The sequence below is a fragment of the Cephus cinctus genome, unplaced genomic scaffold (genome assembly GCF_000341935.2).
Source record: "Cephus cinctus unplaced genomic scaffold, Ccin1 Ccin1_scaffold0378, whole genome shotgun sequence".
Taxonomy (NCBI): Eukaryota; Metazoa; Arthropoda; class Insecta; order Hymenoptera; family Cephidae; genus Cephus; species Cephus cinctus.
Genome location: NW_014333067.1, coordinates 114,906 through 128,354, shown reverse-complemented (window position 1 = coordinate 128,354; position 13,449 = coordinate 114,906). Strand labels below are relative to the sequence as shown.

General features: G+C 31.8%; 2 protein-coding genes across 2 annotated transcripts; one reads left to right on the top strand and one right to left on the bottom strand.

Annotated features, from left to right (window-relative positions):
* Positions 1 to 6: 6 nt before the first annotated feature.
* On the bottom strand, positions 7 to 1,860 carry LOC107267240 (myb/SANT-like DNA-binding domain-containing protein 3). Its single transcript, XM_025084468.1, has 3 exons — positions 1,730 to 1,860; positions 1,095 to 1,441; positions 7 to 739 (listed from the first exon to the last, which is right to left on the bottom strand). The coding sequence occupies exons 2-3, from the start codon at positions 1,361 to 1,363 to the stop codon at positions 34 to 36; spliced, it is 975 nt and encodes a 324-aa protein (XP_024940236.1). The 5' UTR covers positions 1,364 to 1,441; positions 1,730 to 1,860; the 3' UTR covers positions 7 to 33.
* A 2-nt stretch (positions 1,861 to 1,862) lies between these two features.
* On the top strand, positions 1,863 to 4,497 carry LOC107267250 (TM2 domain-containing protein CG10795). Its single transcript, XM_015738706.2, has 3 exons — positions 1,863 to 2,179; positions 2,674 to 2,755; positions 2,835 to 4,497. The coding sequence occupies exons 1-3, from the start codon at positions 1,981 to 1,983 to the stop codon at positions 3,109 to 3,111; spliced, it is 558 nt and encodes a 185-aa protein (XP_015594192.1). The 5' UTR covers positions 1,863 to 1,980; the 3' UTR covers positions 3,112 to 4,497.
* The last annotated feature ends 8,952 nt before the right edge of the window (positions 4,498 to 13,449 follow it).

Sequence of the window (13,449 nt, the reverse complement as noted above, 5' to 3'; positions counted from 1 at the left end):
CTTCTGAATAATTTTGAAAAAAAAAGAAAACAATTAATCCTCCTTTATTCTGTCAAGTTTATACGTAAAGAAAAGCATTCTTAATCTAGCTTCTTCCTTCCGATAGTGAGCTTCTTCGAGCTTCACGCGAATCTCTTCCTTTTGCATAACTGCAATATCGACCTTCATCTGAGCTTCTGAAAGCGCAAGTACGTGAAGCTCTTCTTCTCTTTGGGAACTTTTAGTGCTTCTACGAGTTTTTCCTTGAAGAATTTGAGGCGATATCATGACGTCGGTAGGATATGTTCTGGAGTTTATCAGCTTTTTTCGTGCAAGCTCTTCTTTTTCCCCCTGATTATCTTCGACAGATGATTCGCGATCAGTAATCAATCTGTCACTACAATCATCTCTTGGGCCAACGGACGAGGAGCTTTCTCGATTATTTCCAAAAGGGTCTGAAATTACTATGAATTGCTTGCCGCTACTTCCTTCCTCTGGCTGCTGAAGAAGCCCTGATAAAAAACTCGAAGAGTTCAGACTATCCGGACAGCCTGAATCTCGTAATGGCATTTCCTTTTTTATGCCAAGCTTAGAAGTCTTTGGCGCAGATACTCCTTGAAGAGTAAAAGGTTCCGACGCTTTGGGTTCAAAAACTACGTTTGGAGGAAGTCCAATGTTCCCGCTGCTTGAAGGAGTTTCCGTTGATGTTTGGTTAGAATTACAATTCTCCCAAGATGGTCCAACAACTCTAGTACGGTCACTGCAAAGATCATTAAAACTCTTTAAATGACTTCTATAAACAAAAACTGCGTTTAAATAATATTGTACCAATTTTTTTCCTTTTTCAGAAATATATCATAATATTAAGGGCAGATCTCAAAGTAATAAAGAGGTTACGCCACAATTGCATACGCATATACGGAACATAGATGTAACTGCTAAAATCCAAATCTAAACCGACAGTTAATGTACCATATATTTTGAATATTTCGGAAAACCTTCAAAGTTGTATTACAACAGCAGTTTCACGAATGGGATATATACTGTTGCAAACAAACGTTGCATTATTAAAAACTTGATAAGGATTAATAAACTAGTTAATTGTTACGGTTTACCGAGAACTCCTCTCTTCTCGATTTCTCTTGCAAGCTTTCATGTTTTCCCAGCAACGTCTTAATTGCACGGCTGATCGAGTCCCTTCTGGGCCAACCATGGAATTATATTCTTCGGCTAATTGAGCCCAAGCCGACTTCCTTTTACACATGGACGTAGGATCCGATTTCCTGTCCTCCACTGCGTCGTACTTATTAATTAGGTTCATAAGAATCTCTCGTTCTTCAAAACTATATGTTTTCCGTGTGCCTTTCATCGACGTTGACGCCATTTCGCATAGCAAAAGTCATTCGGTAGACGCTACGCTGTTTTTTTTTTAATATTTCACCTTTCGGGTGTAACATTTTGTCTAGCAATGAAAAAAAAAGAGTAATGTACAAAAGTTGAAATGACTAACGGATTTATTATAATATATTTATTGTAATACAATGACAATACTATATCACTCATTTCATATCATTAAATATCTTTAACAAAGTCCTCTATGTACTTCCAATTGCATTATTTAATAACGTAGATTATTAATATAAAACACCGAATGTATGAAATTAAATAAATTATATATAAATTAGTTGCTCTAAATCTTGAAAGGTAATATTTTATCTGACTATTACGTCCGATTGAAATTCATACTTACGATTTGTAAATAAGATTTTACCACGTCTCCTCTGGAACGTGATTTAATGTCAATATAAACTCAACTGATGGCAGCACAATATGTCTCGACCAGGAAGTGGGTTTGATTGGGTTTGATACTGTGTTGGTATCAGTTAGTAAACGGTCCAATTCCACCGTGAGTTCCACGGTTCCACGATGCAGTTTGTTATTATTGACGTTCAGCGAGGTTATACGTGATAGCAAGTGTTGAATATTGTAAAATGATACATTATGATTAAATCGGTGCGTCTCTGTAGTGTATTCGTATTCATGATAACGATTTCGTTAAGTGATCAGACAGACAACCCTAATGAAATCGATTGCAATAACCTCCGAATGGGACAGTACATATGTCCTCACCCGGACTACGACTTCATCGATCCAAAAACTCAACAGCCCAAAGGCTGTACAAAAGAAAATAAAGCCAAAAGTAAGCAAAAGATTTATATTTTCCTATAATATTTCTATGACTATAATTTATCTATGATTAGAAGTATCGTGTATACAAACATAACCTATGAAGAGACAAATAATTTGAATAATATCAGTAGACATGATGTACTGTTGTTGATCGGTTTTATATTTTTTGGGCACCTTCGAATAACGTTCTTGATGAAAATATCCTATTACAATTTCACAAGAAGTCCCTAATAAGATGGATCCCTATTTCTATATGTTCCAGTTGAATTGTGCTTTAAAGTTGAGTGCATGATTTCTGTACAGTTAATTAGCATTTTGAAGTTTACTGCATTTTACATCACATGTTCTATATTTCAATGTAGTAACAATGTTATTTCAGAATGCTCTTTGAATACAATATTTATATTCTTTTTATACCGCCAATTATTAAGCTCTGCACTGAGCTATAGAAACCATGTAATAATATTTTAGACTCATTATTTTTCATCTGTATTTCTTTCTCAGTTATATGTCAAGCAGCAGATGGAATTATTTGTATTGAAACAAAAAATAATACCTTCAAAAAGGATATTCCCTGCAAATGGACGTATGTATATTAACTAATTTTTTCTTATTGATAAAACTTAATTTTTAGTTATTTTATTAAACAAATTCTTCCCTTACAGCAATGGCTATTCCTTCGAGACATCATTACTGTTGTCAATTTTCCTTGGGATGTTTGGAGCCGACAGATTTTACCTTGGATACCCTGCCCTTGGGTTGCTTAAATTAAGCACGTTAGGGTTTCTATTCCTCGGTCAGTTTTGTGATGTAATACTTATAGCAACGCAAATTGTTGGACCTGCTGATGGATCACAATACGTTATGCCATATTATGGAGCAGGGATTACAGTAATTAGTAGTAATAATTTTACATACAGAGTACCTCAGTCTGATTGGTGAAACACAACAGGTTGGATTTTGAGTATATTTAATTACTTCATCAGTTACATTTTCTGATTACTGTTTATTGTCTTTTATTTCACATATAGTGTTTTGAAAAGTGATAAAGTTATTATATTTTGGTGATCAGAATTTTGTATAATATATGACACTGAATGTTAGATCCCTATAAATTCATACATTTCGCAAAGAATGCAAAACATTTGTTAATTGCCAAACTTTTATAAATCTGCATAAGCTATATCGCTTGGTTTTCTTAAATTTATAAATGCAATTGTCCACTGGAAGGTATACATATTATAAATCCTAATTTTACATAAATCCTAATTTAATAATATTTAAATATTAATAATAAAAGAGATTTGTATCTCATAACATCATAAACTTGATTCACGCATAAATTTGATGAAAATACACTCGACTTCCATTCTTCGCATTATGATGATTCTTCAATATAAGTCAGAAAATAAAAGAACAATGATACTTGTTTCTTAAGGGGTCTTTCTTATACGAATTTCTTATGCAAGTAGAATGCAAACGAAAATCGTAAATAACACGTTTTTCACAGTGATTCTTTCACAAAGCGGAGTTGAACGCATATTCTGTAAGGGTTAAGTCATTATCAAGTCAATCATTAAGTGCATTCTGTTACGCAGTGAATATTATATTATAATCACTGTTACTGTTGCTGCATAAAAGAATGTACTCATTTTGATACTACTTTCGCAATACAGTGAGACTTCGCCTAGCTTTCATTTACCCAGCTTACATAGGTAAGTGAAGAGACAGATCTCTTTCATTTGCCAGAGTAGCGAAAGAGAGGGAATCGTCATTACTGTTCCTTGTACCTGACTGATTCATCCAGTTTTGAGTTAATTATTGCGAAACTGGTGTCAAAATGAGTATTAACTTTACAGATTGTTCTCTCAACTCCCCGTTGGGAAAGAATCTGTAAAAATCTTGTTAAGTGTGATTTTCGTTTACATTTATCTCATGTGGTAAATAAGAGGTCTGGAGTCCTCTTAAAATATTTGATAGTAAATCATATATATCTCAACATATTTTGGTTATTGAGATCAAAGACGATAAATATGTATATAATGTAAGAAAATTATTCTTAATTGTACCTTTTTTGTCTATGAATTTGGTTCGAGCTTGTATTTCTGGCTAGCGAAGGTTGTTGTTAATAAATTTCATGAAGGAGATAACAAAACGGAAATATCACTAAGGAAATCTTAATATAGCCTAAAATAACAAGATGTTGAACAATTCTAGTAAAAGGATTTATTATGTAAATATATGAACATTGTACATATATGTATATCACAGTCCAATCGCTGTATAAATTTTATAAATAAAATAAATGCTGAGAATGTTTTATGCACATTGTCGAATAAACATTACATAGTGATTAATTTTAGAACATTCCTTATATTGATGTGAGATTCAAAAACCAGCCTAGGCTACTTTGGCGCAGAGGTTTGTGTTGTATCGTCAACAATTTTCCAGCAAGGAGGGCAGATTTCACTTCTCAAGGATGTCCTAAGCATCCATAGGTGTTCTGGCTATCGTCAAGATGAACTTGGATCATCTCCTGAATGTGAAAAAGTTGATGGAAAACAATCCTTGGTTTTTTCAAGAAAAATCAGTGCTTGACGAGGGAGTTTAATCTCGTGTCCTCATAATATTATAATATTTAAATACCCAGTACATTTAAAACAACATCTACGTATCAGAAATGTTAGGATTTCCTACGCAAGGATATAATAGTTATAAAAGACTTGGTGAACATAACTATTATATCCCTAAATAGTAAATTGTAATATTACAGGTATGTACTTCTTGTTATTTTGTGTTTGCTGATTAAAGTATTCCTTAACTTAACTTCTTGTGTATTCAGCATTTTGCTTAAAAAAGGAATTTCACAATCAATAGATAAAGTTCCTCATTATTCCGTGAAATTAGCTTTCTATGTTACAAGTACGCTTAATTATCAAGTAGTGGTTCTGAACAAATTTAACGTTACATGCTATGGTGGTATATGAGATCGAAATTGAACGTTTGCTACCTTCAAACCCATTTTAACTGGTTACCCAGGAAACACATTTTTGTGGCAGCTACAACTTAACTATTGTACATAAATTGTACTTTGTCGTAGGGTGAATCTATCAGTAAGTAAGCATCTTAAGAAACGGCTCCAGTAAATCGCTATATATAGATATAATTCATGTGAAAGCATCCATTTATTAATGAAGACACGCTACAGCAACTATGTACAAGTTACAAAAATGTGGCAAATGTGTTTGCTGGGTATTACTGTAAATGAATCAATCTTAGTACTTAAAAAAACAAAGAAGTTTTTTCATATTGGTTTATGAGGTTTTATATAAGAAATTTATATGTATAGATGCGAATTTTTATTCTACGTCATTGATATAATATTATTTTGCAAATGTAACTCTTAATAGGAAAGGCTTGAGTTCCTAACCAGTAATAGAAAAATATACCTGAATGGTGTAGTGAAGTTCTCTACGTCCCAAAACAGTTACTTAAAAAAAGTAATCAGCATTTTTTTGGTTATTGTTGTTGCAAGAAATAAAAATATTCTATTCTGATAAATGCAATCCATTTGGAAGCAATTTTGATAATGCAATAGGTTTCTATTACATATTTAATAAAGAGGAAGGTGGAACTAGGTCATTACTTTCGTTTATTAAAATGACTGAGATTTGCATTGCTATTTTCTCGAAGAATATTATATAAACTTTCACTTAAATCTTCGGCTCTATCTTCTTTTTTTAGATACGCGGAGTGTACGTATTTTCGTACTATTTTCGCCCTGATCATTAAATTTTAAAAAATTGGATATATTTGAAAACTGTAGATAGACTATAATTAAAATCTTCGTGCAATTTTGAAATTATTGAAACCTTTAATATAAATGTTGCGCTGCTTAAAAACTTCCAATACGCTCGAAAATAGAAATATGCAATAGGCCCAGTTACTATTAATTTTTTTTCGGTTGGACGGAAGACAAAAAATTGGTCGTATTTTGAAATCTTTAATACAAAATGCAGCCAGATTAATTATAAAAAATGGAACTATTCAGAGAAATGAAAATGACGAAATTTTGAAAGGCTTTTCTAAGAGAAAAGGGAAAGAGTAATAATGTCGATGTTGATTTGACCATTTTATTTTTATGTATATAGAAAACTATGATTTTAGTAATCAATGTGGAAAGAAGAACGACACAAAGTTTAACTTAATCCTGCCCGGAGCAGATTAGGCACATCTTTATCTGATACTCGTCGCAAATTAAATGAGAGTCGACTTGACAGACGAATATCGTTCTCTGGTCTGCATAACGTGGGAAAAAGTTGCATCGCATTTTACACGGCCAGGTGTCTAGTTGTGATGATGGGATACCTAAATTAATAATCTGAACCTGAACACTTATTACGACTTGTGTCTGTCAAATATAAAAAAGCCCAAGTTTCTTCCTATTGCATAGTATAGGGCGTTATTGTTCATATCAGTGCGTAGAAACACATTCGAACACTGCAACTTACTATATTGACTTATTTTGATTACAATTACACTAAAAAGTAATTATGTGTAAAGAAATAAAATAAATGAAAATTGACTCGTCGAACCAAAAAGTTACATGGACTGGGGGGACATTGGACTCTTCGATTATTTTAAACCTATTAATTTTCTTATTCTTTGCAAGACTGGCTGAGTGAGAATTGGCAGCGCGAAGTGCTGTTCAAACAAATACTACCTGCAGCCTATTCACAGCAATTTTGATAAATAATCTAAAAATAATAATATAAAAATGCAAATGAAAGTCGTAAATAACAGGATTTTTATAGAAGTTATTATTACAAAATAGAGTTCAGCACATATTTTTCAAAATTAACAGTCATTTAGACACTACTTTTGCAATAATTAACCCAAAACTGAAAGAATAATCCGATCCAGAAATTTCGATGTAAATTTGAAAAATGCGTAAAATTTTCGATCGGATTATTCTATCAGTTTGTTTAATAATTACGAAGATGGTGTCAAAATGATTGTTATTATTGCAGAATGTGCGGTGAACTCCACTTTGGGAAAATATTTCTATAAAAATTCTGTTATTTACGATTTTCATTTACATTTTACTCGCGTGGTAAATAAAAGGTCCGGAGTTCCCTTAAGAAAATAATACGGGCTGCTTATATTTTATATCTTTCGATTTTTTGCTTATTCCTACATTTTTTATATTAGAATATTAAAAGAATCAATAATCAACGAGACTTGTAGAGACGCATCATAAGTGTCATCATATAAACCTCCTTAACATGAACATACCTCCTCAAATGGTTCGTTCTGTCGTTACGAATTTTCGCTGTGCACTGGAGTTATGCATTGCTGTTAACGACGGTAACATCGAACACCTCTTATAATGACTTACCGATATATGCACACAAACAAATACGAGCACGTGCGGATTGCGAAATACAGCTTACCCCTGTGTTATGCATCCTGGATGACGCTACAAAAGTCTGAATTACAGTATTATCGTTATGTTTCTTTTTCGTGCGATATTCTGCGAAAACTTGATAGAAATTACGTAAGACATATCAGTTCCTTGAATTATGATCAATTTTCCCAAAGCTATCTTAACTGTAAAAAGTTTTTTATAATTTATATGCCATCTTATCTGACTTCGATTCTAATAACTATTCATCTTATTGTTTTCTTCTACTGTTTCGCAACCCTTGTCCGAAACATCTGTATAAGTTATCAATTTAAAAACTTATTTATTCTTACGTGCTTATAACGAGAGACTGATTGTGAATACGACCCTTAGACATGGGCTACGCTTTGAAATATAATCGGTCCATGGGTTCAATGTATTTCGTTTGACAGTTTGAAAACAATGCAATCCTTAGCAAGTCACACATGGCTTTCCATAAATCATGAAAATAGTAGAACAAAATATATTTCAGTGCGAAACCTTCTTAACAAGAAATTGTACGTAGAGCCACATCTGATTTATTAAGCATCGCATTATTAAGCATTGTAAGAAAAAAACACATTGAACTCCTGGACGGACTATACTGAGAAATTCCAAAATTCCATTTAGTATTTACACTATGGGACTCGTATTTTCTTTTGAGTCTTCGCAACTCAAGATTGCAGCCGAGACAGCAAAATAGCTAACAATAAGATTTATGAGTTCGAAGTATATAACTGCGAATATTGCGAGTATGATTATGCTTCACTCATTGTCAGTTACTTGTAGATATTGAGGCGTGACGTCAGACGTTTGTGCTACTATGTGTGACAGCTAGTCAAAATATCAATAATTGTGTCACATTTGTTCACAGCGTGCCACAATACGAGGCAGTATCGTTATATCGAAATGCGATGAGCATTGCGCACATTAAAGATAGGTATTCTTCTTCTTCTTGATCCTTATTGGCTTTGTGTTCTATAGAGCCAAGTGCCAGATTAGAGATAGGTAGGAGGTGGATATATTAAGTGTTTCGTTATTCAGGTCAAAAATCTTCGACGGTTTTTTGCCTTTCATTAAAAATAATAAACTTATCCTATAATATTTATGTTTTTGTCCGCGATTTTCAAGAAATTGTAGAAAAGATTTCTTCATAGTCTGATTACATCCGCCAAACGCACACAATTAGACTTTTTCTTTAGATTTTTGTCTTTTATATAAATAAAAGATTATTTTGATTATGGAAAATAGTAACTAGCTCTTACGCAAGAATATAATTTGCATAATAACCTTTCTTGATTAATTAAGAAATATTTTCAAAAATTGTGTAAATTCAAATTTTTAAATGATTTATCATTGCTCATCAAATTATTAATTCACGAATGGACTATTCAGCCAAAAACAGTATAATATAAAGTCTACCGGACAAAAATAATACACATTTTCAAAGAAAAGGATAAAAAAAGTAACATTTTTATCCGAACAGTGATTTTTTGATCTGTTTTTATCCGCATCATTGATGAATTAATATTACGATGAGATAGGAGAGAATCAGTGTAATATATCAAGTTATAAATTTTTTTAAATAGTAGTAACAACAATGTGTTTATTGACAATACAAAACATGGGACAGATTCACATTCTTATTATAATGAAAAATTTAATTTAAAAAATTTCTTAATTATACAAGAAAGAATATTATTAATTTTATTTATTATTTATGATAATAATTATTATTATCGAAAAAAAGTCTGATTCTGTCCGTCTGGCGAATATAACCGGACTGTAAAAAAGTCTCCTTTTCTATTGTTTGTTGAAAATTGCGGACAAAAAGAGTTCACATTTTTTGATCTGGCAGCTTTGTTTCAATATACATTTGTAGCTGAAATTGATTTAAGAATAAGAGTTTAAGAGTCGATATAATTCCACTATTTGCAAACTGAATCAGTATCGTATATTGGCAAGAACGTTCGACACCAGTCAGTGTGCTACGCAGAAAGATACCTAAGAATTGAGATTGCAGCTATGTGTTAGGATTAGATATTAGAAGAACAAAATTATGCATGACTTTATATGCTCATGTAGGATAATATTTTAAGCAGATATGAATAGACATAAACCATATGTGAATAGACATAAAACTTATATAATCCTACATGATCTAGATTAGTCCCATATGCGTATCTGGTAGGTATGGTGTCATATACATATGTATGATCAGTGATCACACATATTATGAAATATAAATTTACGTTTTCTCGAATATCATTTAAATATTATCATTAAAAATTTTCTAAAATAAGTAAAGCAATTAAATAATGAAATACAAAATTAATTAAGATAATCCCATCTGTAGATAATTTAAGTGCTTATCTGAAGTCCTAACGAAAATATATGAATTATGATCAATATACTAAGTTGATAAGAATATAGGTTATTCAATAAACAAGTAACTACAACTTTGTTCGAAATTTTTATTAAATAACAAAATGTTGCTATTTGTTTACAAATTTGGTATTTTGATGTATTTGTATCATTTTCGTATACGTTTTCCCTTAGATGACTAATATTCGCCTCATTTGACTTACGATTTATAAAAACGTGACTCAATTTTGTATTCAAAAAAAGCTTTTTATAGATTTTTATATTGCACATATAGAGTATATATAGAAAAGTATCTCGAACAAAAGCTTTAGATGATATCCATACCTGCTTCTTATTATGAAAATGATATTTTTTCCCCTATACATTCTTTTGAAATACTATTCTAAATACATTCTTATGCGTACATTAGCAGTGGACGTTTACTATCTTTAATCCTAAGAATTCGTATACGTCAGAATGCTGGAGAATTGTTCAGCCTCCTTCGTACATTTATCGGACATTAGAAAATAATCTATGCGCTAAATCCCAGGTGGGAATGGATACGAATTTTTCTGCTTTTTTTTTCATTCGTAATTTCTATATCTTACTCTATCGTAGCCATTTTTGTAAATCTCGGAAATCGGAATTTCATGCTCTTTGTTTTTTTTAAAACTCATTCTGAATGTGCTTTTGTTTGTCGTCTAGCGTAACGTAAAACTTAGTTTATTAAAAATAGTTTTTGCATCCAAAAAGGAATGTCTGTTTGATTCCAAAATCTACGATATATAACAATTTATACAGAAAATGCCATAGTATCTGAATATTTATACGATAGACTGTAGGTAGTATTGAATTATTAAAATTTAAACGATTTCCATATTTCATACCTGTGTTGTTTTAGATGTACTGTCTTTAGGTAAACAGATCACTCTCTTGTTAGATTCAGGCGAATTTTCTATAAGTTTCTTGAAAATATGTGATTTTGAAAATTTTGCAACTTTAGTACATTCATCACCATGTTTTCTTTTTTTTCGATTGTTTGCAAACTATACATTTTTCGTGCATTTCTTTTTCGGGCAGTCTGATTTTTCGATTTTTAATAATGTGATTTAAAAAATCAGTGGGTGCCTACAAGTACACTGAATGAATCATCATAATCTTTTCAGCTAATTTATTTATTAAATGCATAGATGTTCTGTATATTTGTAACTATGAAGCGATATAAAGTTTGCACAAAGGATTGGGAGGTACTACACAATAATTAGTATATACAATATAATAACTAGTGTTGTCATTGCTTTTATTTATTACGTTTTTAATATCTGAATAATTTCGATTCCGCGTTATACACTTCGTCGGTGGCGAAATTCAACGGAAGCCGAAAATGTTGAATTCTGATCTTGTAGACGTAGAAGTATGTTATGTACACAAGTACTGGTTTCTTGAATTTCCTAATAGTTTTACTTCAATAAATAATTATTCTTACCATTAAAAATTAATATTATTATACATTGACGATATATTATTAGTGCTATCTGGCACTAGTATGTATGCGGATTTCAGTAATACGACATGTCCTCTCTAAATTAATTTAGACGAATTTGAATTTTATACAGGACATTTTCACCCCGGAAATGAATAGCCACTGAATTTCAGTACCGACGCCCGTTCCGAGCCGCGCTGCAAAAAGAATAAGGAAAAACAGCAGGAATCACGATCACGGATTCATAAAATGCCGTATAACAATGATGATTTTATAACAGTAGGTGAATCTGTTCACCATATTCTTGGATTCTCCTTGAAAAACTCTCTATATAATAAAAAAACGCTCGCTGATCTTTTAGAGTTACTAAACATCTTACTACAGCAGCCTAATAACATCCCTCTTACAAAACATCACTTTTGCAAACTCATTAATGAATTACTTCCATGGAGTTTCGATGTTACAAAAAAGTATCGATTCTGTGAAGTTTGCTCATTTTACATGGGTGAGTGAACAACCGAACAACCAGTTGAACCATGTAAAGCTTATAAAAGCGAAAGAGTCGATGGAATTTTTGTCGAGTACAATAAATTTATCGTCGCTGGTAACTCATGCTTTCGAAAAAAAGAAATTTGCACAGTTTCATAGATAAACAAAAGAAATACTGCAGTAGCGATATGACGAGAGTTTTACATACGACATTACTGGTGGTTGTCGATACAAAAAATTTAAACTCACAGTTATAAAGGTCGACTATGATTTATGTCTTCTTTGTAATACGGATGGAATTCCACTTAGAAACAGGTTAATGCGAAACTTTGGCCCGTGCAAATGCAAAATTTTAAATGTGCCTCCAAGAAGTTGAACATTTTAATTCATATGTCACCTCTATTATAGCCTACATTCCAAACCAACTATGAATACTTTTTTGAAACCTTTTGCATAAGCGATGTACAGTAATGAGCAGTGTTGTAATGGGACTCACTGCTACTTTGGATTGTCTCGCAAGAGCATCTATCCACAACTTGATGCAATTTAATGCTAACTATGAATTTTCATTTTGCGAGCACAAAGGTCAAATTTGCGTAGTTGGACGAGGATTCGCACGTGTATACCCACCTTCTGATTCAAATCGTTCAATGCGAACGATGAAAAAATGCTCTCACAGGCATCAAGTGCAATTAAAGATGAAATGAAACATGTAAAAGATCTCAAAGGGTCAAAATTATTTGCTACATGTGTGTGCCATTCAAATCTTGCTAAAATCAAAATTCATCATCAGAGAATTCAATTATTACTGAATTCAGTGAGCAATATGGTATTGAAAAATATATGTCCATTCAATGTCATTATTTGACAATGCGCATTTTATACTTCGTTTTTGGACCATTATGGGCACAGTCTGAATTTTGATTTGAAGATGGCATTAGTTCTTTTTTACGTGTTACTCATAGTACAAATAGAACTGATATTGAAATATTAAATACATTTAAATCTATTAATGCCACGTACATATTAAGACATACAATTTTGCCATGTTAAACAAATCAACAGCATTTTGATGAAAGATCTATACATTTACTTGGCTTAGCTCACACGAATATTATAGATGAATCCGTCTACATAGTACTAGAAGGGGCATTGCCACTCTTCGCTGAAGAGTTCAGAAGTCAAAATATTTAAATATTTGGAAGAAACAAAATTTTATTTCAAATATTTACATCTTTAATTTATAAAGGGCAAAATAAACGAAATAATTTCACAATCAAGTGGAATGACGATGAGCTATGTAATTTCAGTGCAAATTTTATGTGGATCCTAGTGAACACAGTTTTATATATGACCATAATGCAATATTAATAAAATTGAAACTGATAAGTGTGCAATTTTAAATTTCATTAACCGTATAAATTCATATTCCTAGATAAATATCTAAACTTGATGTATAAGTTAATTAGCTTAAGTTTTAAGCTATGCAAAATTGAAATGC

Excerpts from the sequence above, each read along its gene's own strand:
- LOC107267240 (XM_025084468.1), bottom strand. The coding sequence starts at position 1,363 with ATGGCGTCAACGTCGATGAAAGGCACACGGAAAACATATAGTTTTGAA. Across the intron at positions 740-1,094 it reads CGAGAAGAGAGGAGTTCTCG|TGACCGTACTAGAGTTGTTG; the intron begins GTAAACCGTAAC and ends TGATCTTTGCAG.
- LOC107267250 (XM_015738706.2), top strand. The coding sequence starts at position 1,981 with ATGATTAAATCGGTGCGTCTCTGTAGTGTATTCGTATTCATGATAACG. Across the intron at positions 2,180-2,673 it reads AAAAGAAAATAAAGCCAAAA|TTATATGTCAAGCAGCAGAT; the intron begins GTAAGCAAAAGA and ends TTTCTTTCTCAG. Across the intron at positions 2,756-2,834 it reads GATATTCCCTGCAAATGGAC|CAATGGCTATTCCTTCGAGA; the intron begins GTATGTATATTA and ends CTTCCCTTACAG.